The sequence below is a fragment of the Orcinus orca genome, chromosome 11, assembly GCF_937001465.1.
Source record: "Orcinus orca chromosome 11, mOrcOrc1.1, whole genome shotgun sequence".
Classification (NCBI taxonomy): domain Eukaryota; kingdom Metazoa; phylum Chordata; class Mammalia; order Artiodactyla; family Delphinidae; genus Orcinus; species Orcinus orca.
Genome location: NC_064569.1, coordinates 42,219,134 through 42,245,802, shown reverse-complemented (window position 1 = coordinate 42,245,802; position 26,669 = coordinate 42,219,134). Strand labels below are relative to the sequence as shown.

The following is a 26,669-nucleotide window of genomic DNA, read 5'->3' as shown; positions in this document are numbered from 1 at the left end:
AGGGACATGGTGGGGGACACAGGCCGTGGGTATCCTCATGAGGGTGTAGGTCAAGGGGAGGGCACAATTCCCGAGTAGCCAGAGCTACTTTAGCTTGTGCTCCCAGCTGAGGTCGTTATGAGATAGACCTATCGGGCACACCCTGGTTCTCCTCCAGGACTAGACCTCTGTCCTAATTCTATCACAAAGGTGCTCTCTGTCCTCGCCAACCAGGAGGGCTGTGAGGGTTTGGGCAGATGGGCAGAGTCCATGCCATTTGAAGAAATCCCTCTGGGGACTGTCTGGGGAAAGGGTGGGGCTAGTGTCCACAGCCTCCCACTCAAGGAGCTGGAACACTGGGAAATGTCAGCATCTGTCCATCAGGCCAATGTCCTCAGGAAGACGGTGATCATGGTGTCATCTTCTAGGGCAGACACATTTTTTACCAGCTGGCAGAGACTCTTTCCCTACGAACTGCCGTCTTCCCTTTCTTGGCCTCACCAGCATGAAGACCAGGAGCTGGCAGGTGATGGGGGGATAACCCAAGGTGGACAAAGGCAGCAACGGGCAAAGTTAACTGGCCAGGAAGGGAGCCACTGAGCTGCTGAGAGACCAATCCTCTTAAAAAGACAAGACAGACCCTGGCAAGGTGGGGTGATCTTCACCAAGCAGCCTGTGCTCACTCCAAGAGGCCAGGTCCCAGGGTGGCTCGCTCTCATCAAATAGGAAGCAAAGACTGGGCCTGTTCCAGCCCGAGTTCTCCCTGCCCCCAGCCAACGGGTGAGCTCCTGTGCCAGTCAGTCTGCACCGGGCACTGGCCCTGCTGAGTCCTGGGCAAGGGGATGTGGACAGGTTGGAGGGAAGGTCAGTACTGAGGAAGGTGGGCTTAGGGACCCAATCCATACTGAACTCCAAGCTGAGAGCAGTGGATGAAATGCATACAGATCCTGGGGCAGAAAAACAAACATCCAAGCAGAGGACCCCCAGCAGATGGTGAGTGTAGCCTATTCGCTGTTGTCCCATAGACCTAGTCCAGCTCCCGGTGGTACAAGTTGTGGGATGGATGAGTAAATGAGGTGACAGGTGAGCCTGGGCAGTGGGCAGATTTTGGAGGGGAGCTGTGAGGAACAGAATTCAGGGAGAAGGAGGGGCAGGCAGGGCTGGGTGGAGAAGGCAAGGAAGACATCTTGAAGTGGGCGGAGGGTAACCTGCATGTGGAGGATGCAGGGTGGATTTCCTTGGTCAAAGCAGAATCTGGATAGCATGGTGTATTTACTTTCTGTTGCTACTGTAACAAATTACCAAAACCACAAATTTATTATCTCATAGTTCTAGAGATCAGAGTCTGAAATGAGTGTCGCTGGGCTAAAATCAGGGTGCCGGCAGGGCTACATGTTTTCTGGAGGTTCTAGAGGAGAATCTGTTTGCTTGCCTTTTCCGCCTTCCAGAGGCCACCCACATTCCTTGGTTCACAGCCCCTCTCCTCCCTTCTTCAGAGTTGGCAATGGTAGTCAAGTTCTCACTTGACATCACTCTGACCTCCTCCCCCTCCTGCCTCCTTCCTCCACATTTAAGGGCCTTTGGGCTTACATTGGACCCACCTAGATAATCTAGGATAGTGTCCCAAATTTTTAGGTCAGCTGACTAACAGCCTTAATTCCTTCTGCACCTTAATTTCCCTTTTCCATGTAAAATACCATACTCACAGATTCTGGGGATTAGGGCGTGGACATCTTTGGGTGCCATGGTTCTGCCTACCATAGATGGTAGGAGGGATGGTGAGTAGGGGGACCCAGAGGAATGTGGAGGTGAGTTTAAGGCCAGTAAGAAGCTATTCTATGTTCTTGAGAAAAAGAGGACCGCGCTTCTCAGAGAGACTGGGGCTAACCTACATTCACAGGGTTATCATGAGATCGTTTTCCAGTCTCAGAACAATGGAGCCACGTTCTGTCTGAGGGCTTGCAGACCATAACATGTTACTGTTCTCTGCTGAGGGCAGTGTGCCAACCTGCAGGGGGCCTTGGCTGGCGCCAGAGTGAGGGGGCCCAGCCCTCGGGGATGCCCAGGTCAGCTGGAGGCTGTCCAAGAGGCTGGATAGGTCATGACATTCTGGCTGTGAGACATGGAGAGCTGCTGAGTGTCTCTCCAGCTCTGAATGGTGAGACTGCCCCTTCCTGGGAGGCCTGGAGGGTGAGGAGACCAATGGGTGGGACAAGTCTTTCGGGTAAACTCTGGAACCGGTTGGGACTCCTGGGATGCTGAGGAGGGAAGCGGGGCATGTGGGGGCAGGGGGAGGGTCAACGTGAAAGGAGCTTTTGTTCACTCCTTGGCTCATACACTGCCTGGGAAGTGATGGATCAGTGGAGAACACTCAGGTCTGTAGATCCAGACAGTTGGGAAGTTCCATCTTGCTGGGGCATTGTGGTGTTGATGGCTCTAATGGTGTCTTCAGAATTTTCTTACGGGTCGGGCTTAGAGTTTAGGAGCTGTGATCGAGTTAGAGAGAGGCAATTGTATGGCAACCTTGGTCTCAGAGCTAGTTTGCCCGGGAGCACACTGTTTTCATTTAGGTGGTATGTTTTTTTAAAGAGGCTTTGGTGTATGGGCTGCTGATGGAGATCAGGAGTGTTCTGGGCTCCTCAAGGTCCCCTGGACACCACCACTCGTGTGCTGGTTAAGAACACGGGCTCTAGGACCAGCCAGACCTGGGCTCAACTCTCAGGTGTGACACTTATTAGCTGTGTGACCTTAGATAAGACACATTTCCTTTCTGAGGTTCAGAAAATGGGGATAATGATGCTTGACTGTCTATCGGTAACATGAGTAGCAAATATGACAATGTATGTTAAGTCTTAGCTCAATGTCAGGCACAGAGCAAGCCTCCAATGGTCATTCATTTCAAAGAGAGGCTAGAAGAAATCAGGCCTAGTGTCACCCAAAGAAATAAGGCCACTTGTCTGAATGAAATGGGGTTCATTTCTTTTCTGAGTGGGGCAGCCTCACGCAAGGAGTTGGTGTAATACCTGTGAGGCCACTGGCTAGCTCGGCCCATCCCAAAGGATTACAAATGGCAAATGAACATCAGGCTGGGTCACCCCATTTCATCCTTTCCTGTTCATGGCCTCTGCTCATTCAGAGCAAAGTTCTGTGGGGCCCGGTCTGGGAGTCTTGGCCACAGGGACCTTGGAGGATGGGAGAGACAAGACATAGAAGAAAAACTGAAGGTTGAACTAAGGCACCAGTCCACACATGAGGTTGTTAGACATGTCTGGACCTTTGGAAGAGACTACCCCAAAGGCACCTGAACCTTTGCTTTGTGTCTGGTGCTAGGGGAGTGGGCAGAGGAGCAGCAGTAGGCCAAGCTTCACTCCCAGGAACATTGTATAGAGTGACCCCAATTCACTGGAACCTTGCCCCATGGTCCCAGCTGCTTCACCACAGGTTCTGACAGTTCAGAGAGGGGAAGGGTCTCCCCAGGGATCCATTCCCCTATCTCCACTCAAGGCTAGAGCTTCTTCTCCCTAAGGGTTGCTGGAAGACGCCGAGAACACTGACTGCTGGGTGGCATCTAAGGCCCTCTGTGTTTGCTGCCCTCACAGGTTGGCTGGAGACCAGAGCTGCAGCTAAAGGCCTCCTCTTCAGGGTCAAGTCAGGGTCACGGGCCAACAACTTGAGTATTCACAATGGTGAAGACAAGCGCTCTTGGAGCCACACTTACCCGGATTCCTATCTAGGCTCTGTCACTGGCCATCTACTTAACCTCTCTGAGCCTCAGTTTTCTCATCTGTAAAATAGGGATAATGAATAATAGGCCCATCTCCTGGGGTTGTAAGGATTAAATGAATTGATACATCCAGAGCCATGCCTGGCACACAGTCAGTGCTCTATAAGTGTGGCTGTTGTTATTGCCTTTTATCTAACACAGAACACATCCTGGGCACTGACCCAACCCATACATTGAGCTGTTTGGGGATCATGGAAAGTTCAGAGTTTCAGAGAGGCACCCCATCTAGCAATCGTCAGACATGTCTCCCCCATTTGGAAGAGACTGTCTGAGAAAACATCTGGGTCTTTGCTTCATGTCTGTGGGACGTCAGGACAGAGAGAGAGATAGAGAAACACAGAGACAGAGAGACAGAGACGGAGCCAGCACTCAGCTGGCTGCTCCTCTTAGCAGGAAAGCAGGGGAGCAGGTAGGCCCTGGGGTGTGGGTATGGATGGATCCCTCTGGGTGGGGAGCTGAACAGCCATGGGAACCCAAGGATGGGTGAGTGGAATGGGGACCCCTTGGAACTGTTTCAGAGGATACGATTTGACTAGAGCCAGCAGAGAGCACTGCGGGGCTCTGAACCCTGGCAAACAGAGTGAGGTGTGAATTCTCACTCAGTGGGAGTAGGAGGTAGGGAGAGGAGCAGGGCAGAAAGTGGTTTCCATCAACAACTCTTCTTCCCATCTTTGGTCAGCGTCACAGCCTCCGGGACCTAGAGGCCTGGCACAGGCGAGGGCCCTGGGGAAGGGCCCTGGTGCTGACTTTGGCTGAGGCTGGTCTCGCCCTGAGTCTGGTCTTGCCCAGGAAAGACAGCGTCAGAAGCTGTCAGGGCTCTGGATGGAGGTGAGGTGGGAAGCAGTAAATTTGCATCACCCATAAGTGGCCTCATACACACAGGGCTCCTTCCACACTGGCCTGGGGAAGTGGTTCTCTGAAGGGGGCCGAGACACGCATCCTCGAGTGAGACATGTGTGGGCTCTTGCTAGGGTGCAGGCGAGGCAGCGCAGGGCAATGGCAGCACGTGGGACGGGCCCTGGCTTTGTCCTGGCTCTGACAGCAGCTTGCTGGGGGATTTGGGGTTAGGTCTTCCCTCTCTGAACTCAGCTTCCTCCTCTGGGAATGGGTTCCTGGTGGACACCTGGGCATGGATGGGCAGGGGGAGAGTGAAGGTAGGAATCAGAGTCAGAAGATTCACATAAGCAAGTATGGCCAAGGCTTGCCTGGAATGGCTTGTGGGAGCTGAGTTTTCCTGAAACCAAGTCAGGCAGGATTCCCTAAGCCCGCCTTGGCATGACCACCCCCTGTCACCAGGAGAGTGGTGTGGGTAAATCATCCTGCTCCTGGCAGGACCCAGGCCTGTCCTCAGACCCTGCATCTCCCCCCGGGCCTGTCTTGTTCATGGCTGTACCCCGACTGTGGCCCAGTGCGTGGCACCCCACAACTGCTCAAAACACACGTGCTGGAAGAAGAAGTGACCAGATGATTGGTACACGTGTTCCTGTGCTCTTTCTTTTCTCAGGTGCCTTTGATGCTGTGTCTCTCTTGGAAAAACTAACCTGGTTCCATGAGCCCTGGACAGTGCCTGGTGGTCCCCAGTGGATGAGGGATGAGGCCAGCGGTCTGTGTACCTGGGGGATGTGCAGGAGCTGAGAGCACGTGCAGAGGGTGCAGCTAGGCTGGGAAGGCGACCATTTGCCTCTGGGACTGTCCAAACTCCAGGTGTGTTTCAGAAACCAGCCCTGGGAGGGATAACATCTCCAGCCTCTGCACTGTCGTCTCTTTCTTTTCTTCCCTATCGTATCATCATTGTCTACACTGAATCATGTCCCAGTGATTGGACCTCACCACCTGGGAGATGGAAACAAGCCTCAGTCCCCGCACCTTGCCCTACCTCCTCAGGATGAGGAAGTGGTACACCAGACACATACTCCAGGAGGGCAGCTTCCGTCTCTACCTTCATCTCCTCATCCCTGGATGAGAAGTCACTAGTATGCTGGAGGTAGAGAAAGTACAGGAAGGAAAGAAAAAAAAAAAACATGGGGGAGGTTAGGGATGTAAAAAAGTTTCCCGGCATACCTCTGACCCTATAAGGATAGAAGCCTGGTATAAATGAATCATGTCCCTGCCTCTTCATTGTAGAGAAAGTCTGCGAATTCCTGGAGTACCAGGCATGCCCACACCCACGTGTAAGGAAAAAAGAAAAAGCCAAGAAAATGGTAAAAGCCCTTCTTTGCAATTTTAGATTCACAGATGTGGAGTTTGTAGGACAGGACCTGGTATATGGTAAGTCCTATATGAGTGTTTATTAAAAGAAAAATAAAACCACCCTCCATGAGAAAGCAAAGCACAGAGGTTTTTGCTGTATGTCCCTTTTTTTAGTCCCTCTGACTAATTAAAGTGTTTGTTGATATCCAGTCCATAGTTTCAATCAACTGAGGGAGACTTTCAACGACTTTGCTATGCCTTTGGCAAAATACCCTTCCGCTGAGGAAAGAACATTCCCCAGACTTGCAGGGACCTGTTGGAGGGAGGCTGAGAGCTCTGCTCTGTGGTTCTCGCACCACCAGTGCCAATCTCCAGCTCAGTCTGAGGGGTGGGGGCCAAGGCTGCTCCCCACAGCCCCCTACATGTTGGCCTCACCCTTCCAGTCAACCCCAGCCAGCTTGAAATTACCATTCCAGCCCCCACGGCCTCCTCCAATGAGCCCAGACCCCTTTCCTGCTGCGTCTCCCAGCCCCAGTGGGGGAAGCTGTGTTGAAAGCTGGGCTTTGTGTCTGGGATCCCAGTAATTCAAGGGCTAGATTAGGACCAAGACATGGCCTGGGGTGGGGGGTGGGCACGGGCTTTTGTACCTCTGCTGGGACCCACGATTTGTGTGAAGCCCTTGCACAAGAGAAGTCAACTCCAAAGGCCCCCTTGTCACCATGACCCAGATAATGGCAGCAGGGGACCCCTCCAAAGCCAAGACATAGTGGTTCCTTTACTTGTGGACATGTGCATTTCTACCCAGGTCTCTTCTCAGATGTGAGAGTCCTAGAGAGGCAGGGTGGTACTTGCATCGACAAGGCAGCCTCTGCCAGATGTGGCTACATGAAGGAAGGGTGGTGGATCCTGCTCTCCCATCCGCAAAGGGGCCCGACTCCTCTCTGCCCCTGCAGTTCTGAGAATCCAGCATCTGAGATCAAAGCTGGGACACAGAGTTCCCTCTGGCTTTGGGTGGAGGTAGGAGAATTCTTCCCTCAATTCCTCCCTGAGGCTAGGGCTTTGTGAGGAGCTGCGAGGGCTGGCTCTGGGCTCCGTCCCCCATTCTGCTGGATCGGGCTCCGTAGCTAACCATCATCCAATGAATAGGTGACTCATGCCCCAACTATTGCTCCCCACTGTCTGTGCTGAACAAGCATGGGGTAGAAGGTCCGCAAAGACAGGGACAGTGCAGCTTTCTTTCTCTCCTGGAGGGGGACGTGGCTGCTGGGGCTGAGGGCTGGGGGAGAGGAATGAAGGGAAGTCCAAGGGATGAAGAGTCATGAACTCTGTCCTCAGAGGGTGCCCAGGCTAAAGGGGACAAGAGATCTGCTCTCTGGACGGGAAGCCAGGGACAGCAGCAGGTGGACAGGACCCTGGGACTTGGCATGGGGCTGGGGAGGGCCTCCCACAAAGACCTAGGGAAGGGAGATGACCTTATTCTGTCAGTTCAAGTCGAAACTGTTTGCTGAGCCCCATCAGTGTGTGCGGCTGGGCTGAGGGTGTGGCAAGGCAAGCCAGGTGTACTCCCTAACCTGGGGGAGTCGACTGTCTGGGGAAACCTAGAGGGCATGTGCCAAACCATCTCCCGTTAAATATGTCCATTCCATCGTCTTCTATGAAAGGCACACATATAGCACTGGGGGATCCGTGGAGGGAGCTCTAGGCTGGGATCACAGGATTTGCCTAATCCTTGTCCCACGGTCACCTGGACCAATCCTACTCCCTGCCTTGTCTGTGAGGTGCGTCCCTGTGGACAAATGCTGCCCGTGTTCTACGTTCGCACACCTTATGAGGGAGGACAAGGCAGTTGCCCCTGTCCCCCTCTGACACGAAGACCAGCAGGGACAGCTGCTGCAGCTCCTTCAGTCCTGCACTTGCCTCTTGCTGATGAGGAAAATGATGCCTGGAGAAGCTAATTAACGTGTCCTGCCAAGCCTTGGTAACTCTCTCTGTGAGAATGCCTGGCAGAAAAGCTCGGCAAGCTCTGTGTAATCTCTTTTCCTGCCACGGTGAAATTCCAGGCTGGGGTGGGACTCTCCCACACTGTAGTGGTGCTGGGGCCTGGTTCCCCAGGGGAGCATCGCCACTATTTGTAGCCATCCGGGTCTGGCATTGTGGGAGGGGCTGCCCTGCCTGCTTGGGGGAGAGTTCCCACAGAGAGAGATGCTTTTCCCCGAGTGAGGCATGCAAACACTCCCAGCCACAGTGACTTGTCCCTGGCATCTGATCTGAGCTTGGCACACTCCAGCCACCCTCAGGCTGGCCAGAATGCATTCCTGTTCCACCGAGGCCTGCTCCTTCCTGAGAGGAGGAGGAATGGGGAGAAGCAAATGTTCTGGTGTCTTAGGAGGGTGGGGCTTCCCAAGGGCAGTGGAGACTAGACCCAGGATGTGTGTGTGTTGGTGTGGGTGGGCAGCGGGGGGACATACCCTGACAGTAACCTTCCATTGGAGAAAGAGGACTCGTGCTAGGAGTCCCCAGATCTGTTCTGTCAGGGGCTGAGAATCTACCCATAAGTCTCAGGGCCCCCAAGACACTCACGTCTGTTCTCTGAGAGGCAAGAAAGTGTTAAATTGACAAGCTCAGTAAAATGTATCTTTGAGTATCTCAGGAATCCTTCAGGGAGGGAGGCAACCAAACCTCATTGCCCAAGACCTGTAAGGCCAGCTCTGGCCATTGACCTGTCTGCCTGGATTTGCTCGTCCACTGCTTTCTCACCACAGCCTCTGATGAGCAATCACCTCTCGGCTGGTCTCCAGCGGCTCCGAGTCATTTTTCCACAGCCAGGGCTGCCTTGTGGCAAGCTGCAGGCCCCGACTGGGGATTCCTAAGCCACGGCTGGGTCCTCACTCCTTTACCCTTGAGGACGTACCTCCTTAGCCTCAAGGTTTCAAACCCACCCTCACCCTACCCCTTCCTCCAGCCCCAGCCCTGGGGTGCCCCCCGGCCCTGCTCACAGCTCTTAATGGCCGAGGCACTGCCTGAGAGTCCTGCTTCTGTTCTGGGGATGAAGAGATGTGAGCCCGCTCAGGTCTGCAGCCAAAAAGACGGGGTGTGATCTAAGACAGACACTTATAGAACCCAAGCAGACCACTTGTCCTCCGTCTGGTACCATATAGCCGATCCGGACAAGCTTTGAAGAGGGGTCTTCCTGGGAGGTGGGACATGGGGGCTTTCTAAGACAACTTTAGCAGATTGTTAGGCCAGCTCTCTGGTCGCCCAAACCTGCCCCTTCTAGTCTCTCTGGCAGGACGATCCATAGATTTAGAATTCCTTTTCCATTCTCCAGGCCCTGAAGGAGGGTTCGGGCTGAAGCTCAAGAAAGCCCAGCAATTCCCGTTGCTTGGAACAGGGTGGTTCACTGGTTTAACAGAGCAGCCAACTCTCAACATGTTCCTAATGAGAATAGAAGCTCCTGTAGGTATGTGTTTGTGGTGGCCTTCAGCCTGTACCAACAGATACGATGACTCATTTCTTCCCTAGTGGAATCACTGAGGGCTTGCTGGGACACACCTGGGGTTCTGGGGAGCCGGCAGAGGAACTCCCCATGAAGAGAGACGTGACTGCCAGGCAGAGTCTCAGGACTTCGCAGGGAGGGCTATTGATTGCATGGGACACCTGGGTTTACTTAAACCCACAGGGTCCTGGCCAGGCCAAAGAGCAAGGGAAAAGTTCAATGTCACAGAAAAGGCTGAATTAGGAGGCGTTGTGGAGGGATGGGTCTGCCCGGGCAGAGAACAAAGTGGGACAGACCTGGGGCTGGGGGTCTCCCCCATACTCTGTTTCTGGAGCTTGGGGCTTGGGGAGTCTTTCTGGCCTGAACCTTGCAGGAGAGTCTGCCCAGTGGGCTCTGGGATAACTGCCTCCTCAAGGAAAGGAAATTTTGCAGTAGAGGACCGGAGTCAATTTTCCCCTCTGGCACAGAGCTGAGATATCAGGCCACACTTGGCTTTCCAAGGGCTGAAATCCCTGAAACAACCTCTCATTAGGGGAGTAAGCAAAGCAGACCACTGCCAGTGGGGGACTCGCTCTGCCCCCCTAGCCTCCTGTTCATGGACAGTGTACACCATGCTGGGATGCTTGACATCCCTGGTCCTGGAAGGATCCTTCAGGACATTGGCCAAATGCCCCGTTGCTTCTTTGGGCTACTCACAGCCCTGGGCTCCCACAGTGAAGAGAGGTTTGCTGCCAAGACATCTGGGCTGCAAGGCAAGTTTATCCCTACCTGAGCAGAGCCTGCCAGGAAGAAAGTGTTTGCACCCCACACCGCTGTGCAGGTGTGCCGGTGAGCTCACAGCTGCCCTTCAGGCATGCCCAGCCCACTTAATCATTCACAGCTCAACAACTCTCTCGCCCAGCCCAGGTCTAGAGGATAAAAGGGTGGCTTGCCGCTCCTGGCTAACAGAGCCACCTTCTGCGTGCTCTCCTGCTCTGTTCTTTCTCTGCAGCACCTCCAGACCGCTAGTGCCCACTACTCTTGCTCCACTAGGAACAAGCCATCATGTCTCGCCAGTCGAGTGTGTCCTTCCGGAGCGGGGGCAACCGTAGCTTCAGCACCGCCTCTGCCATCACCCCGTCTGTCTCCCGCACCAGTTTCACCTCCGTGTCCCGGTCCGGGGGTGGGGGTGGAGGTGGCGGCTTTGGCAGGGTCAGCCTTGGGGGTGCTTACGGCACGGGCGGCTATGGCAGCCGGAGCCTCTACAACCTGGGGGGCTCCAAGAGGATCTCCATCAGCAGTAGCGGTGGTGGCTTCAGGAACCGAGGTTGTGCCACCGGTGCCGGAGGCGGCTATGGCTTTGGAGGTGGAGCTGGGGGTGGATTTGGTTTTGGCGGTGGAGCTGGTGGTGGCTTTGGGCTCAGTGGTGGAGCTGGCTTTGGTGGGGGATATGGGGGCTCTGGCTTCTCCGTCTGCCCCCCTGGAGGCATCCAAGAGGTCACCATCAACCAGAGTCTCCTGACTCCCCTCAACCTGCAAATTGACCCCAACATCCAGCGGGTCAGGACCGAGGAGCGGGAGCAGATCAAGACCCTCAACAACAGGTTCGCCTCCTTCATCGACAAGGTGAGCCATGATTTTTTGTGAAAAACCGCTATGAGTGTGGAATAAGTGCCAAAGAAAGTGGAAAGAGGGGCAATTTCCTGACTTTGTGCAAATATCTTCATAGTTTGCAGTTATGTTTTTCTCTTTGTTTCTGTGTCCTGGATTTGTGGCCTGCTTTCTTAATTAGACTGGCAGCTTGGAAGAGAAGGTCTTAATTCTTCCCCTTCAGAGATAAACACACAAGGGATCCTTGCTTACTGTTGGGCAGAGATATAGTCTGTGCTCCAGGTAACAGGGCTGATTGCACAGAAAGGTGGATGAATTCACTGGGCAGCAGCCCGAGTGCTTTTGCAGCCACCCCTACACCAGGCCACTCTCTGCCCAGCCGTGCCCAGTGCTATCTGTGCCCTGGAGAAGTGTCCTGTCTCCCCTAGAAGAGTGAGTTTAGATGCTTCACTCTGGACCTGCCCTCTGGGGCCCAGGTACAAGCACTGCCCATCATGGGAAGGTTTAGGGGGACAGAATGAGATGGGAGGGAAACTGGGAAATTGACCACTGAAACACGAAATCCAAGTTTGTCCATCTTCGAACTCTGTCCCTTCCAGGTGCGGTTCCTGGAGCAGCAGAACAAGGTCCTGGAAACCAAGTGGGCTCTGCTGCAGGAGCAGAGCACCAAGACCGTGAGGCAGAACCTGGAGCCTTTGTTTGAGCAGTACACCAACAATCTCAGGAGACAGCTGGATGGTATCCTGGGGGAGAGAGGCCGCCTGGACTCAGAGCTGAGAAACATGCAGGACTTGGTGGAAGACTTCAAGAACAAGTGAGTTGGGGTGGAGTGGAGACAAGGGCGGGTCTTGGCACCAGATGTACTTTATAACCAGACTACTGCTTATGCCTTTCCCAAGGGGTGAAAACATATACCTTCCATGGACACCTAAAGTACTGGAAAAAATCCAGGTCGGTGTTTAGAAAGTTCTAGCTGCAAGCTCAGTCTCTCTGCAAGGCACTTAGCCTCCAGCCAGAGTAACAAACTCAGCACCCTTGGTACCACCTAGTGGAAAAAGCAGTCATGTAATCCTTACTTTATGGGGCTTTTCTCCCCAATACACTCCAAGTACACAGCATTGGCTTTTTGATGGATTCCCCCCAAAGCAGGAACTGATGACGTAACCTAGTTTGGTGGCTCAAAGTATTTCTTTAGTCCTTATGAACCAGCAGCTGGGTTGCTAATATTTTGTTTTTTTTCAAAGGCTATGAAAGCTGAAAAAAAAAAAGCATTAGAGAAATTGACTAGATGTGGAGTTGTAGAGAAACAGCATAGCTTTTCTACAGGAATGTTCTTGAAGCAACTGAATTATAGCAATAAAAGAATAGTTATCTGCTAGGCAATTATAGAGAAAACAGTACCCTAATGGGTAAGGACCTTGCCCAAAGACTCATGCTCCCACTGTCCCTCTCTCTCTGCCTATATGATGTGAGAAGCCCCTTTTGGCGGGAAAGCAGGCTCACAGTTGACTTTATGCAGTACAGACCCCAGCCCTCATCCTCTGATAAGCACTTCTCATCCTTTTTATCACCAGGTATGAAGATGAAATCAACAAGCGTACCACCGCCGAGAATGAGTTTGTGATGCTGAAGAAGGTATGTGGGTAGCAGAGAAACTGTTGCCTGTGGTTATGCTCACTTAAGGTATTGTTCATTTAAGTCAGGGCGGAAATGGGGTGCAGTGCCAACTATCCCTGTTTCTCTAGGATGTGGATGCCGCCTACATGAACAAGGTGGAACTAGAGGCCAAGGTCGAGGCACTGATGGACGAGATCAACTTCTTGAAGATGTTCTTTGAGGCAGTAAGAAATGCCCCCTATTTGGGACCCAGAGAGATGGTCACAGGGATTAGGGTCTCCAGGGTTAAGTGACTTTCAGTGGTTCGTAAGCTATGGGCACATTTTTGTCTTTCCTACTCCTTTAGTACTATTCACAGTACTTAATAAAGCCAATTCTTTTTTTTAAGTCAAATTTAAAGCAAAAGAACTCTTCATAATCATTTTGCAGAGTGAGATTTAGAATGAGTTATTAGAGCCCCAGGTATACCTTTCCCAGCCACCTCCCCTTTCTGGAGTATCATTCCGTCTTTGTTTACTCCCAGCATGACAGACCACACAACTAGATTCTTTTTTTTTTTTTCTTTTTTAACATCTTTATTGGAGTGTAATTGCTTTACATTGTTGAGTTAGTTGCTGCTGTATAACAAAGTAAATCAGCTATACGTATACATATATCCCCATATCCCATCCCTCTTGTGGTCTCCCTCCCACCCTCCCTATCCCACCCCTCTAGGTGGTCACAAAGCACTGAGCTGATCTCCCTGTGCTATGCGGCTGCTTCCCACTAGCTGTCTATTTTACATTTGGTAGTGTATATATGTCCATGCCACTCTCTCACTTCGTCCCAGCTTACCCTTCCCCCTCCCCGTGTCCTCAAGTCCATTCTCTACGTCTGCATCTTTATTCCTGTCCTGCCCCTATGTTCTTCAGAACCATTTTTTTTAGATTCCATACATATGTGTTAGCATACCATATTTGTTTTTCTCTTTCTGACTTACTTCACTCTGTATGACAGTCTCTAAGTCCATCCACCTCACTACAAATAACTCAATTTTGTTTAAAATAAGTTATGACCTAAGAAGATTCAAGTCTGAGAGGTTACACGGTAGGGGTTTCTTGATGTTCAGAGTTGTTAAATTAAACAAAAATAGATTTAGTAGTGATTTGGATTATTTATTAACTGACCTAAGTTTTTTACGTAGGTGGTTATTCTTATTTTTCTCAAGTCGACATAGTACAATGAGTAGAAGATTAGAATGGACCTGTTATTAAATAACATGGACTCACATGACTAACTTGAAATCTCCCTGCAGGAGCTGTCCCAGATACAGACGCACATCTCAGACACGTCTGTGGTCCTGTCCATGGACAACAACCGCTGCCTGGACCTGGACAGCATCATCGCCGAGGTCAAGGCCCAGTACGAGGAGATCGCCAACCGCAGCCGCACAGAAGCCGAGTCCTGGTACCAGACCAAGGTGGGTGCTGTGGCGAATGTGCAAGTGTGTCCTGAGCGAGGGATGGACACGTGTCTAGGATTCCAGGCCATGACCAAATGCTAAGGATGTGGCTCCTGAGATTGGCTGAGGCCTACTGGGAGGAGTTATGGGAACAGTCATGCATGCATTTGCCACATAAATTCAAGAACATTAAAGAGAATCTCACTGAGTTTCACACCAGTGTCTCTAGAAAAGCAAAGGCAAAAGCAAGTTATTGAAGACCAGCCCCGGGCACCCAGTAACTACACCACTTGCCACCTCTTGGTAGCTCCCACCTGTGAACCTGGGAAAGTGTTTCCATCCTCATATAAATGGACTCTTTCCTCTTTTCTGGTGGCATCAGTACGAGGAGCTGCAGCTGACTGCGGGCCGGCATGGCGACGATCTCCGCAACACCAAGCAAGAGATCTCCGAGATGAACAGGATGATCCAGAGGATGAGATCCGATATTGACAACGTCAAGAAGCAGGTAGGGAAGGAGCCTGAGCTTTGAAAGGGAGACCTATTTTGTCTTATTTTATGTTTTCTAAGTATACACACACATACACACACAGAGCTGGAGCAAGTACCAGCATTTCAATATTCCACCATCCACCATGAGACCAGGACAAATGTGCTGGTTTCTCTCTGGTTTCTCAGAAAGAGACACTTGAGGCCCAGCTCAGCCTCTAAAGTGTCCCTACTCTTCCTTCCTTCCTCTCTAGTGTTCCAACCTGCAGAACGCTGTCGCCGATGCAGAGCAGCGTGGGGAGCTGGCCCTCAAGGACGCCAGGAACAAGCTGTCCGGGCTGGAGGACGCCCTGCAGAAGGCCAAGCAGGACATGGCACGGCTACTGAAGGACTACCAGGAGCTCATGAACACCAAGCTGGCCCTGGACGTGGAGATCGCCACCTACAGGAAGCTGCTGGAGGGCGAGGAGTGCAGGTGCGTGACACGGCCAACATCACGAGCACACGATGGCCTCACATTTGATAAAATGGAGCTGCTTCTTCACTGCAGGGTGTCAAACACACACACAGGTGGCCACTCTCTTGTGCATGATGATTATCCATCATTAATCAATGATCCAATCCAATCCAATCTGACACCTGGGCATACAGCTGACCTACACAATGTGACCTCAACTCACTTTCTGACCCTATTCCCACCACCAGTATTCTTGAATGCTGCCTCTCCTTCAAACAACCAAGCAACCCAGCAAATGTCTTCCCCATTCTTCAAGTGCTTCTTCCTTCAGGAAGCCTTTCATGATTACTCCATCTGAGTTAAATTCACCTGCCTTTGGATTCTCAAACTACTTGGGTTTTCTTCAATCTTCTAACACTGCCCACCACCTACGTCCTGTCTGAAGTATTTCTGTCCGGGCCGTCTTCTCACAGAATGTAAGCTCCTACAAGGCAAAAACTGCTTCCTACATATTCACAGTTCCCACAGCCTCTTCCTCACGTTTTCCATATAATGGGTAGAGGACAGTGTGAATTATAAGCTTCCTTTGATAACCTGTTTCTAGATCAAGACCTCTTCCTTGGGAAGTCCCTCCAGAGAACTGTCTCTTTCTCTAATTTAAGCAGTTTTTCTGGCATGCGGTCTCCTTGCTCAGAAAACAAGTTCTAAACATGACTATGGGAGTTATCCATGCAGACTAATGCTGTCTTTGGGGGGAGTTTTTAACTCTTATTTCAATTTTTCCCCTTTTAGACTGAGTGAAGGAATTGGACCAGTCAACATCTGTAAGTAACTTTGAACAGACATTAACAATGATGACAATATGGGGTACTTGACGCCAACTCAGAATCCTGCTATTTCTAGATGCCAGACACTCCCATCCCCAAAATGGTTATTTAATACACTTAGTGAGAAGCAGGTGGTGGAGGAGAAAGAACACAGTTTGAGACAGGAAGCAACGGGGCTCATTTCTTATCTCCTAAAGAGCAGGCCCTGTATCTCACCTGTCTTGGACCCTGTTCCCCTGCCTTGCCCTGACCCCCATCCCCTGATGACTTAGCACTGTCCCTTGCCTACTGTGTTCACCAGCTTTCTGTTAGGGATCTTCACTAAATGACTTAGCTCATCTGCTACTCTGTAAAAGGGGCCAAGTACAGTGCCGACACCAGCAGGATCAAATAAGTTAGATGCCTAGGCTCTAATCTGGCCGACTGGTCTCACCAGGTTCTCCCTCCTTTCTCCACAGCTTTTGTCACGAACACCGTCTCCTCTGCCTACGGCGGTGGCGGCAGCTTTGGCAGCAGCCTTGGCGGTGGTCTTGGCGGCGGCCTTGGCGGAGGCAGCAGCGGCTTCTACTCCAGCAGCAGCGGGGGCACCGGCCTAGGCAGTGGGCTCGGTGTGGGGGGCTCCAGCTTCAGTGCGGGCAGTGGCCGAAGCCTGGGCTTTGGCAGTGGCGGGGGCAGCAGCTCCAATGTCAAGTTTGTCTCCACCACCTCCTCCTCCCGGAAGAGCTTCAAGAGCTAAGAGCCTGCAGCAGGTCACTATCTCCCAAGTGCAGAAGCCAGCCATGGCAACAGCCTCTTCTAGGTGGTGGTCCCAGCCAAGTTTTCTCTTTTTCTGGAGTCTAGTCGACCAAGTCTATCGCAGACCCACATTCTTTGGTTCATGAAAGGCCCAGCCTCCAGTCTCTAGCCTTCTGTGTCCTGATTCTATGCTCTGCTTGCAGTTAGCCTTTGGATCTCTACAGCCTGGTCCTGGGTGACAGAAGAATCCAATGTTTTCCAGTATCAAAACCATCAAAACAGAGTCCCTACCCCAATCCCATCTGGCCTATCTCCAGAGTGTGTTCAATAAAATGCTTTTATAATATAAGCTGTTGGGAAGAATTGTTTTTTCAAGATCTACAACCAACCTAGAGAACCCCTGCGGGTCCATCTGTCCAGGTGTGATTTGTTCCTTTGATGATTCACAGGGAGACAGAATGGCCTTGGAGGGAAAGTAGTCCTCGTGGGTGGTCTAGAGACTCCAGGAGGCATGAGAGGTGGATGCTAAATCCTCTAGAATGAAGGAGTCTCTAGAGGGCGTGAAGGGTAGGGTTCTTTGTTTCACAGTTTGGACAGATTATAGAGCTGTTTGTTGGAGGGGGGCCCCAGTGAAGGTGGGCCAACTTGCAAGTAACGACATAACGCGCTTAAGTCAAATTTGTAAATAGGAATATGTTGCCTCGAAACCCCACAAAGGCCTAAAAGATATTGGGCCTGTTCTAATAATGTGGGTGCTGAGAGTGTCAATAGCTTATAGTTTCTTAACAGAGTCAGGGATGAAGTAGCCCTCGGATTAGCGAATAATTTCAAGAATTTAATGGAGGTGACCGGAACTTGCACTATGTGTTGGACAATGGCCCATCCTCTTTTTCTGAACTTCTTTGTGAGTCTTTTTGGTCCTGAATGGGTATGTTTAATGAATCTTTTTGAAGAGGGACTTATCAATGCAATATCATACCTATGCTCCTGGGGAAAGTCAGATGCATTTAAGATCTTTCCTGCAAAGACTGTGTGTGATGGCAGGGCTGTTGAGGTACCTCACCAGCGTCTGGGTAGAGGTGGATTGTGCCCCTTCCGAGGTGAAAGCAAACTGTGATGGAGAGGCTGTTGCAATGGCTACTGAACAGAACATTATTAGCCAAATCCACAAGAGCAAAATATTTACCAGTTGCTGATTGAACAGAGTCAGCGATTTCAATCATATTGGATAGTGAGCCTTAACGGGAGTGACCATGGCATTAGGGTTGTGGTAATCCACTGCCAGGCACCTTTATTCTTTCCAAGTTTAAAAGTAGGCCAAATTGAGTTGTTGAATGGAGAAACAGTGGGCATAATCACCCCTTCTCTAAATATATTCCCTTTAATGGGTTTGACCTTTGAAGGCCCTGTTTTCATTTACATTGGGACATATTAACAATTTTAACTGGAGGAAGGTCCATGGAGTCCCATTGTGACAAGCCAATTTGTTAGTGTCAAGGATTTAATTTAATTTTAGTTTTGTTACTCACTGGATCAGTGTCCATGACCACTGTGAGATATACTGGCGGGGGGGGGGGGTGGGCAATGAATAGTATGCTCATGTGAAATTTAGGCAAGTCAGTAGTTCTGCTAATTAAGGTAAGGCATACTTGTTTGTTTTCTCTTTTGTGTTCAGTAACTCCCTCAAGATTACAGGGGGTACCTTGTTTAAATTTAGTGAGATCCCCAGTATAATATGAGCTCCAGTATGGATTAAGGCCATGAAGATTTGCCAATTGGTGTATTTCAGCAGACATTAAAGTTAATTCAGAACCTATGCAGTAGAGGTGCAAAGCCAATCCACACCCCTTTATATTTTTTTTATGTATAAATTCTTTCAGTAAATTTTGGATTTTCAATTGCATCGAATTGTGTTTAAGTTTCTTTTGTTTCCTCCCCCTGTTTCCAGGTTTCTTTCTTTTCTTGCTGCCTCACTCTGGTTCTCTCTCTCTATTTCTTCTTCCTTCCTCCCTTCTTTCCTTCCTTCCTTCCTTCCTTCCTTCCTCCCTCCCTCCCTCCCTCCCTCCCTTCTTTCCTCCCTTCCTCCCTCCCTCCTTTCCTTCCTTCCTCCCTCCCTCCCTCTCCCATGCCCCCTCTCTTTTCTAGGATTACTAGAATTACTTATGAGAGAGGAATTCTTGCTACTCTGCTCATATGTATAAATTTCTTCCTCCAGAAGGCCTCAAATCAGTATCATCAGGGTTTAAGGCCTCCCCCACAGAAATAGTTGAATTAACTCCTTAGTTGTGACACAAGGGTGCCCTATGTGTCTTCCCCTATAACCCTGAAGAAGAGGATCTCTTTTTGGCAACAGAGGCATAGGCAGCAGCAGCAGAAAAGCATTTTGTAGGGTTCTCATACACTATCTGCCTTTAAGAGTGTGACCTCAGTATGCTACAGAATGACTGCTTTTCCTCTCAATGAGTGATCACCCGATAGGACCATATATTGCACAGGTTGTAGTCTTTCCCCTGAGAACTTCATAGAATGGGAGCCAACACCTGCTTAAGACACACACCAATCTTCACAGGGTAACAGTCATTCCCTTGATCTTGGCGTTGGTCATTACTTATGGAGGAATCAAGAAACACAATTCAATACGAGACACACAGATAAGTCTGCGCCAAAACACATGACACTTTAAGGAGGGCTCCAATCCCATAACTGTCTCCAAATGACAATGATTGAAACTTCTGACATAGATCAGTTAAGTCTGTAACAGAGGCCTTGGTAGAACTCAATAAATGTGGCACAAAGCAGTACAGCTCAAGTGCAAGCTTGACAGCAGGGAGCAGCACAACTCAAAGAGATCACTAGCCAGAAAGCAGCGGCTCAAAGTGCATATTGCCACGCTGAAAGCTAAAACAAGAAAAGAAAGATCCCTGTGGTAGCAGTCATCATCCAGACATCCTGCTCACAAAACCAATTATTGTGAACACCCTCACTCAAAATGTGGTTCCACTATTGAGACTGATGACTCCACACACACACACCAAGATGGTATGAAAATGATATTATTCACATAACAGAGCTCTCTGGAAAGAGTAGGGCAGGTCTCCCACGCTGGTCCACATATGGCTTGAAAGAGACTGGAGTGGATTTATTACGGTGGTTAGGGGTTGGGCCAGGCCAAGGATTCCCACACATGGTCTGAAGTTCCCACTAGTCATGAATGGGGCGGGGATCACCCAGGCTTTCTAATCAGATGGGGAAGGAAGAGGGGTGGGGATTAGAAGCTGTCAACTGTCAAGCATCATTACAGTAAGAGTGCTTTAACATCCAAAAAGTTCAATCACATAATACGCAAATTTACAGAATAAAACGAGAGGAGTCAAATGGTCACCTCTCCCTCCAAATAGACAGGAAATATTATACTTAATAGTGAATGATAAAAACTTTCCATTGAGATCAGAAAGAAAAGAAAAACCATATCACCACAATTATTCAAAATTATACTGGAGCTTTAGCCAGTGCAAGTCAAGACAAAAAAATAAATATCTTTCTTTTTTCTCACACACACACACACACACACACACACACACACACACACACACACACACTGTATTTTATTTTTACAAGAGATAAACTGACACCAAGCACTGTAAATGGATTGTGGGATTTTTTTTTATTCAAACAGAAAGTCACAAAAACTATAATCATCCTCATCAGTTCACTTAGTCCCATGTAATTAATTTTTTTATCTTGATTTTTGTTAGCACTTTTATGAATTCATCAGTTTTCCATTAGAGTTCTGAAATGCTTATTCATTCAGTTCAGCAGTAAAGTCAGTTACCAGAAACCTGTACTCATCAGAGTCTTTTCCATAAATTCCTTGAAGATGAAACCCTTTTATAGAAACATTTTTGCAAAAGCATCAGAGTACACCCAGAACTGTCTGTAAATGACAAAAGACTTAAAAATGACCACGGTTAAATATTTGATGAAAGTTCATAATAATGCAATTGACAAGGAAATTTAGTTATTTCTGAGATATACATTTTAAAGTAATAACTAGAATTATGACATAACACTACACCAGAACGTATAAGATTTTTAGAAATTTCATGTAATGTCTGAAACATTTATATTAACATATTTCCATACAAATAACCCAAAGAAAGATTAATATTAGTTGGGTTTTTTTGTTTGTTTGTTGTTTATACTGCAGGTTCTTATTAGTCATCAATTTTATACACATCAGTGTATACATGTCAATCCCAATCGCCAAGTTCAGCACACCGCCATCCCCACCCCACTGTGGTTTTCCCCCCTTGGTATCCATACGTTTGTTCTCTATATCTGTGTCTCAACTTCTGCCCTGCAAACCGATTCATCTGTACCATTTTTCTAGGTTCCACATACATGCGTTAATATATGATATTTGTTTTTTCTCTTTCTGACTTACTTCACTCTGTATGACAGTCCCTAAATCCATCCACATCTCAACAATGACTCAATTTCGTTCCTTTTTATGGCTGAGTAATATTCCATTGTATATATGTACCACATCTGCTTTATCCATTCGTCTGTCAATGGGCATTTAGGTTGCTTCCATGACCTGGCTATTGTAAATAGTGCTGCAATGAACATTTGGGTGCATGTGTCTTTTTGAATTATGGTTTTCTCTGGGTATATGCCCAGTAGTGGGATTGCTGGATCATATGGTAATTCTATTTTTAGTTTTTTAAGGAACCTCCATACTGTTCTCCATAGTGGCTGTATCAATTTACATTACTACCAAGAGTGCAAGAGGGTTCCCTTTTCTCCACACCCCCTCCAGCATTTGTTGTTTGTAGATTTTCTGAAGGAAATAAATATCTTAAGGATTAGAAAAAAAGAAAGAAAACCACAATTACTCACGTATGACATGATTCTGTATGTAGAAAATCAAAAGTCTCCTAACTATTAGAACTAATAAGTGAATTTATTAAGGTCACTAGAAAATAAATATAAAAATTAATTGTATTTCTATATACCTACAAGAAACAATTAGAAAATGAAATTTAAAAGATACCATTTTCAGTAGCATCAAAAATATCTGATATCTAGGAATAAACGTAGTCAAAGATATGCAATACTTATACACAGAAAACTACAAAAGTTTATTGAAAATGTAAAGAAACGTAATAAACAGGTATGTATATACTATCTTCATGGATTGGAAAACAATAATGTAGATATGTCAATTTCCTCCAATTGAACTATGGATTCAAAGCAATTTCAATCAAATTTCATTTGGTATTTTATGAAAATTTATAAACCTATTCTAAAATTTGTATGGAAATGAAAAAGATCTAAAATAATCAAAACAATCCTGAAAAAGAACAAAATTCTTATAGTTCCAGATACTGAGAATTATTAGAAAGATATAGTAATTAAGAGATTGCAATATTGAGGAAATGACTGAAAAATGGACCAATGGAACTATATACAGAAACTGGAAACAAACCACACGTAGACTCACTAGATTTACAACAACGGGGCCCTTGAAGTGCAATAGGGAAAGGATGGCTTTGCACAATAAATGATGTAAGATCAGTTAACTCTCCATATGGGAAAAAATGTATCGAGTCCTAATTCAAAACATTCACAAATATCAGTTTCAGCTGTATGATAGTTCTATATGTGAAAGGTAAAATAATGTATTTAGAAGAAAATAGAATATATCATTATGACCTGAGGATAGGCAAAATATCTTAAACATCATAAAAAAAACTGCTTCCCTTAAAAAACAATAAACTTCTTTCCATAAGACACAAAGAGAACAAAACAGCAAGCCACAACCCAGGAAAATACATACTACAATGCTACATGATCCATCGATGGTTGAATCCATGGATGCAGAACTGCAAATACAGAGGGCCAACTGTAAAGTTACACACAAATTTTCAACTGCATGGGGGCCTGATACCCCTAACCCCTGCATCGTTCAAGGATCAACTGTATTGTAAGATTCTAAACTGCTGCGGTTTTGTCAGAACCTAATCAACCTGGGGGAAGAGAATGCCTGACTCCAGCTTCCTCTAGCCAGCCTGTCCCACCTAAGGGGTGAAAAAAAAGCCCTGAGAAGCACACGTGGAGTTCACAGCCCCGGGGCACAAGTTCAAAAAAAACCAGGACCTAATCATGGGACTACAGAATGCTTTCTTTCCCCCACACCTTACCACCACATCACTAAAGGCCTATTTAAATAGCACAGTTTCTTTCACCCAGTACATCATGGTTGGCTTTCAACAAAAATTTACAAGGCATACTAAAAGGCAAAAAAAAAGAAAAGAAGCTTGAAGAGACACAACAAGCAATCACAAGAACCAGACTCAGATATGGCAGGAACATTGGAATTATCAGACCAGGAATTTAAAATAACTATGACTAATATGCTAAAGGCACCAATGGGAAAAAAGACAGTATGCAAGAACAGATGGATAATGTTAGCAGAGAGATAGAAATTCTAAGAAAGAATAAAAATAAACACTAGAGATCAAAAACCCTATAACAGAAGTGATGAATGCCTTTGATAGTTTCATTAGCAGATGGGGCATGGCTGAGGAAAGATTATCTGAACTTGAGGATATGTCAATAGAAACTTCCAAAATTGAAAAGCAAAGAGAAAAAAAAAACAGAACAGAATATCCAAGAACTCTGGAATAACTATAAAAGGTATAACCCATGTGCTGTGCAGTGGGAATACCAGAAGAAGGAGAAAAAAAGACAGAAACAGAAATAATATTGGAGGCATTAATGACTGAAAATTTCTCCAAATTATTGTCAGACACCAAACTACAGATCCAAGTTCAGATAACACCAAGCACGATAAGTGACAAAACAGAACCACAAAAAACAAGCAAACAAAAAGACAACTAGGCATATTCAAACTGCAAAAAAATCAAAGATAAAGAAAAAAATCTTGAAAAAATATTTTAGGAAAAAACAGCTTACCTACAAAGAATACCTTTGATTTCTTCTCAGAAACCATGCAAGCAGGATGAGAGTGGAATGACATATTTAAAACATTGAAAGGAAATCAAAACACCAACCCAGAATTCTGTACTCTGCAAAACTATCATTCAAAAGTGAAAGAGAGGGCTTCCCTGGTGGCACAGTTGTTGAGAGTCTGCTTGCCGATGCAGGGGACACGGGTTCGTGCCCCGGTCCGGGAAGATCCCACATGCTGTGGAGCAGCTAGGCCTGTGAGCCATGGCCGCTGAGCCTGCGCATCCGGAACCTGTGCTCTGCAACGGGAGAGGCCACAACAGTGAGAGGCCCGCATACCAAAAACAAAACTACCAAAGGTAGAAAAAAAGTGGAAAACAAAAATAAGAACAAGGGCAATGACTAGAAAACTGTAACAAAAATGGTATTGATTGAACTATATTGATGATCACTTTACACAACAATGATCTAAGTATACCAATTAAAAGACAGATTAACAGAATGGATCAAAACAAAAGACCCAGCTATAGGTTGTCTACAATAAACCCACTTATATAAAGACATATATAGGTTAAAAGTAAAGTGATGGAGAAAGATATACCATGTTAACACTAACTGAAATAAAGTTGGAATAGTTGTATTAATTTCAGAAAGAGTAGACTTCAGAGCAAGGAAAATTATCAGGGATAAAGAGGGGCATTACCTAATGATAAAGGGATCAATACTCCAAGAAGATATAACAATCTTTAACATGTACATACCTATAACAGAGTACCAAAATGCATCACACAAAAAGTGATAGAATGGTACAGAGAAATAGATGGCTACTATTATAATTGGAAACTTCAACCCTTCTCTATTAGTGATGGGCAAATCTAGCAGACAGAAACTCAATAAGGACATAGTTGAACTCAACAGCATCATGAATTAACTGGATATAATTGATATCTATAGAATACTTCATCCAACAATAGCAGAATACACATTCTTCTAAAGCTTACATGGAACACTCATCAGGGTAGAAAGAATGAAATCGTACAATCCATGTTCCCAGACCAAAAACAGAAATAAATCAGAAATGAATAACAGAAAGATAGCCAAAAAATCTTTTTAAAATGAGGAGACTAAACAACAAACTTCTAAATAACACATGAGTCAAAGAAGAAATCTCAGGAGAAAATTTAAACTATTTTGAACTAAATGAAAATTAAAGTATAACAACTTAATTTTGTGGGATGCAGCAAAAGCAGTGCTTAGAAAGAAATTTATAGCACTGAACACATATATTAGAAAAGAAGAAAAGTCTAAAATCAATAATCCAAGTGTTCATCTTTGGAAACTAGAAAAAGAGGAACAAAATAAATCCAAAATAAGTAGAAGAAAAGAAATAATAAACAGAATTCAATGAAGTTAAAATAAGAAATTAATAGAAAAAAATTAATGAAACCCAAAACTGGTTCTTTGAAATGATCAATAAGATCAATAAGCCTCTAGCCTAGTTAACTAAGAAAAAAAAGAGAAAAAACACAAATTACTAATATCAAAACCAAGGAGTGGACATCACTATAGATCCCATAGACATTAAAGAAATAACAAAGGAATACTCTGAACAACTCTGTGTCCACCAAGTTGATAACCTGGATGAAATGGACCAATTTCTTGAGAGATGCAATCTGCCAAAATTCACACAAGAAGAAACAGACAATCTCAATAAGCCTATATCTATCTAAAAATTGAATCAAGAATTAATAACCTTCCAAAACAAATAGCATCAGACTCAGATGGTTTCTGAGCCTGATGAAACTCAGAAAGTTTTTCACTGGTGAAAAACTTAAGGAAGAAATTGTACCAATTCTATACAATTTCTTCTGGAAGACAGAATCAGAGAAAATATTTTCTCATTCTACAAGGACAGCATTGCCTTAATACCAAAATCAAAGACAGTATAAGAAAAGAAAACTATAGTCCAATATCTCTCATGAACTTAGATGCAAAAATTCTCAATAAAATATCAGCAAATCAAATCTGACAATGTATAAAAAGATCAAGTAGGATTTATTCCAGGTATATGAAGCTGGTTCAGCATCCAGAAATCAATTAATATAATCCATCACATCAACAGACTATAGAAGAAAAATCACAAGATTATATCAATAGATGCAGAAAATGTATTTGACAGAATCCAACACCATTCATGATAAAAACTCTCAGCAAGCTAGGAATAGAGGGGAACTTCCTCAACCTGACAAAAAAAATCTACAAACAACCTACAGCTAACATCATATTCAGTGGTGAGAAAATAGAAGCTTTCCCACTAAGATCAGGAACAGGGCAAAGATGTTCCCTCTCACCACTCCATTTCAGCATTGTACTGGAATTCCCAGTTAATGCATTAAGACAGGAAAAGGAAATAAAGGTGTACAGATTGGGAAGAAAGAATCTTTGTTCACAGATGACTTGATTGTTTATGTAGAAAATCCAAAAGAATTGATAAAAAATACTCCTAGAACTAATAAGCAATTACAGCAAGGTTTTAGGATACAGTGTTAATATATAAAAGTTGATTGCTTTGCTTATACCAGCAATGAACAAGTGGAATTTGAAATTAAAAACCCAACACTATTTACATTAGTATTCTCCAAAATGAAATATAATACTTAGATATAAATCTAACTAAATATGTAGAAGATCTATATGAGGAAAACACTAAAACTCTCATGAACAAAATCAAAGAACTAAATAAATAAAGGGCTATTACATGTTCATGGATAGAAGGACTCAATATTGTCAAGATGTCAGTTCTTCCCAACTCAATCTTTAGATTCAATGCAATCCCAATCAAAATTATAGCAAGTTATTTGGTGGATATCAAAAAACTGTTTCTAAAGTTTATATGAAGGCAAAAGAACCAGAATAACCAACACATTATTGAAGGACAACAAAGTTGGAGGATTGACACTACACAGTCTCAAGACTTACTATGTTATGGTAATCAAGACAGTATGGTATTGTTGAAAGAATAGACAAATAGGTCAATGGAACAGAATAGAGAGCCTAGAAGTAGACCCACACAACAATAGCCAACTGGTCTT

The 26,669-nt window shown here is 46.4% G+C and overlaps 1 protein-coding gene across 2 annotated transcripts in view; it reads left to right on the top strand.

Annotated features, from left to right (window-relative positions):
- Positions 1 to 16,954, top strand: part of LOC101271277 (keratin, type II cytoskeletal 5) — a 95,508-nt gene extending 78,554 nt beyond the window's left edge. The window contains exons 1-9 of one of the 2 annotated variants that reach the window (XM_004274288.3): positions 10,382 to 11,054; positions 11,639 to 11,853; positions 12,614 to 12,674; positions 12,785 to 12,880; positions 13,951 to 14,115; positions 14,480 to 14,605; positions 14,841 to 15,061; positions 15,836 to 15,867; positions 16,329 to 16,954. In XM_004274288.3, coding sequence (XP_004274336.1) covers positions 10,494 to 11,054; positions 11,639 to 11,853; positions 12,614 to 12,674; positions 12,785 to 12,880; positions 13,951 to 14,115; positions 14,480 to 14,605; positions 14,841 to 15,061; positions 15,836 to 15,867; positions 16,329 to 16,606 — 1,755 coding nt within the window. In that variant the 5' untranslated portion in view covers positions 10,382 to 10,493 and the 3' untranslated portion in view covers positions 16,607 to 16,954. Of the gene's footprint in view, positions 1 to 10,381; positions 11,055 to 11,638; positions 11,854 to 12,613; positions 12,675 to 12,784; positions 12,881 to 13,950; positions 14,116 to 14,479; positions 14,606 to 14,840; positions 15,062 to 15,835; positions 15,868 to 16,328 lie in introns of those variants that run through there. The other variant, XM_049694109.1, reaches the window with a different exon arrangement.
- The last annotated feature ends 9,715 nt before the right edge of the window (positions 16,955 to 26,669 follow it).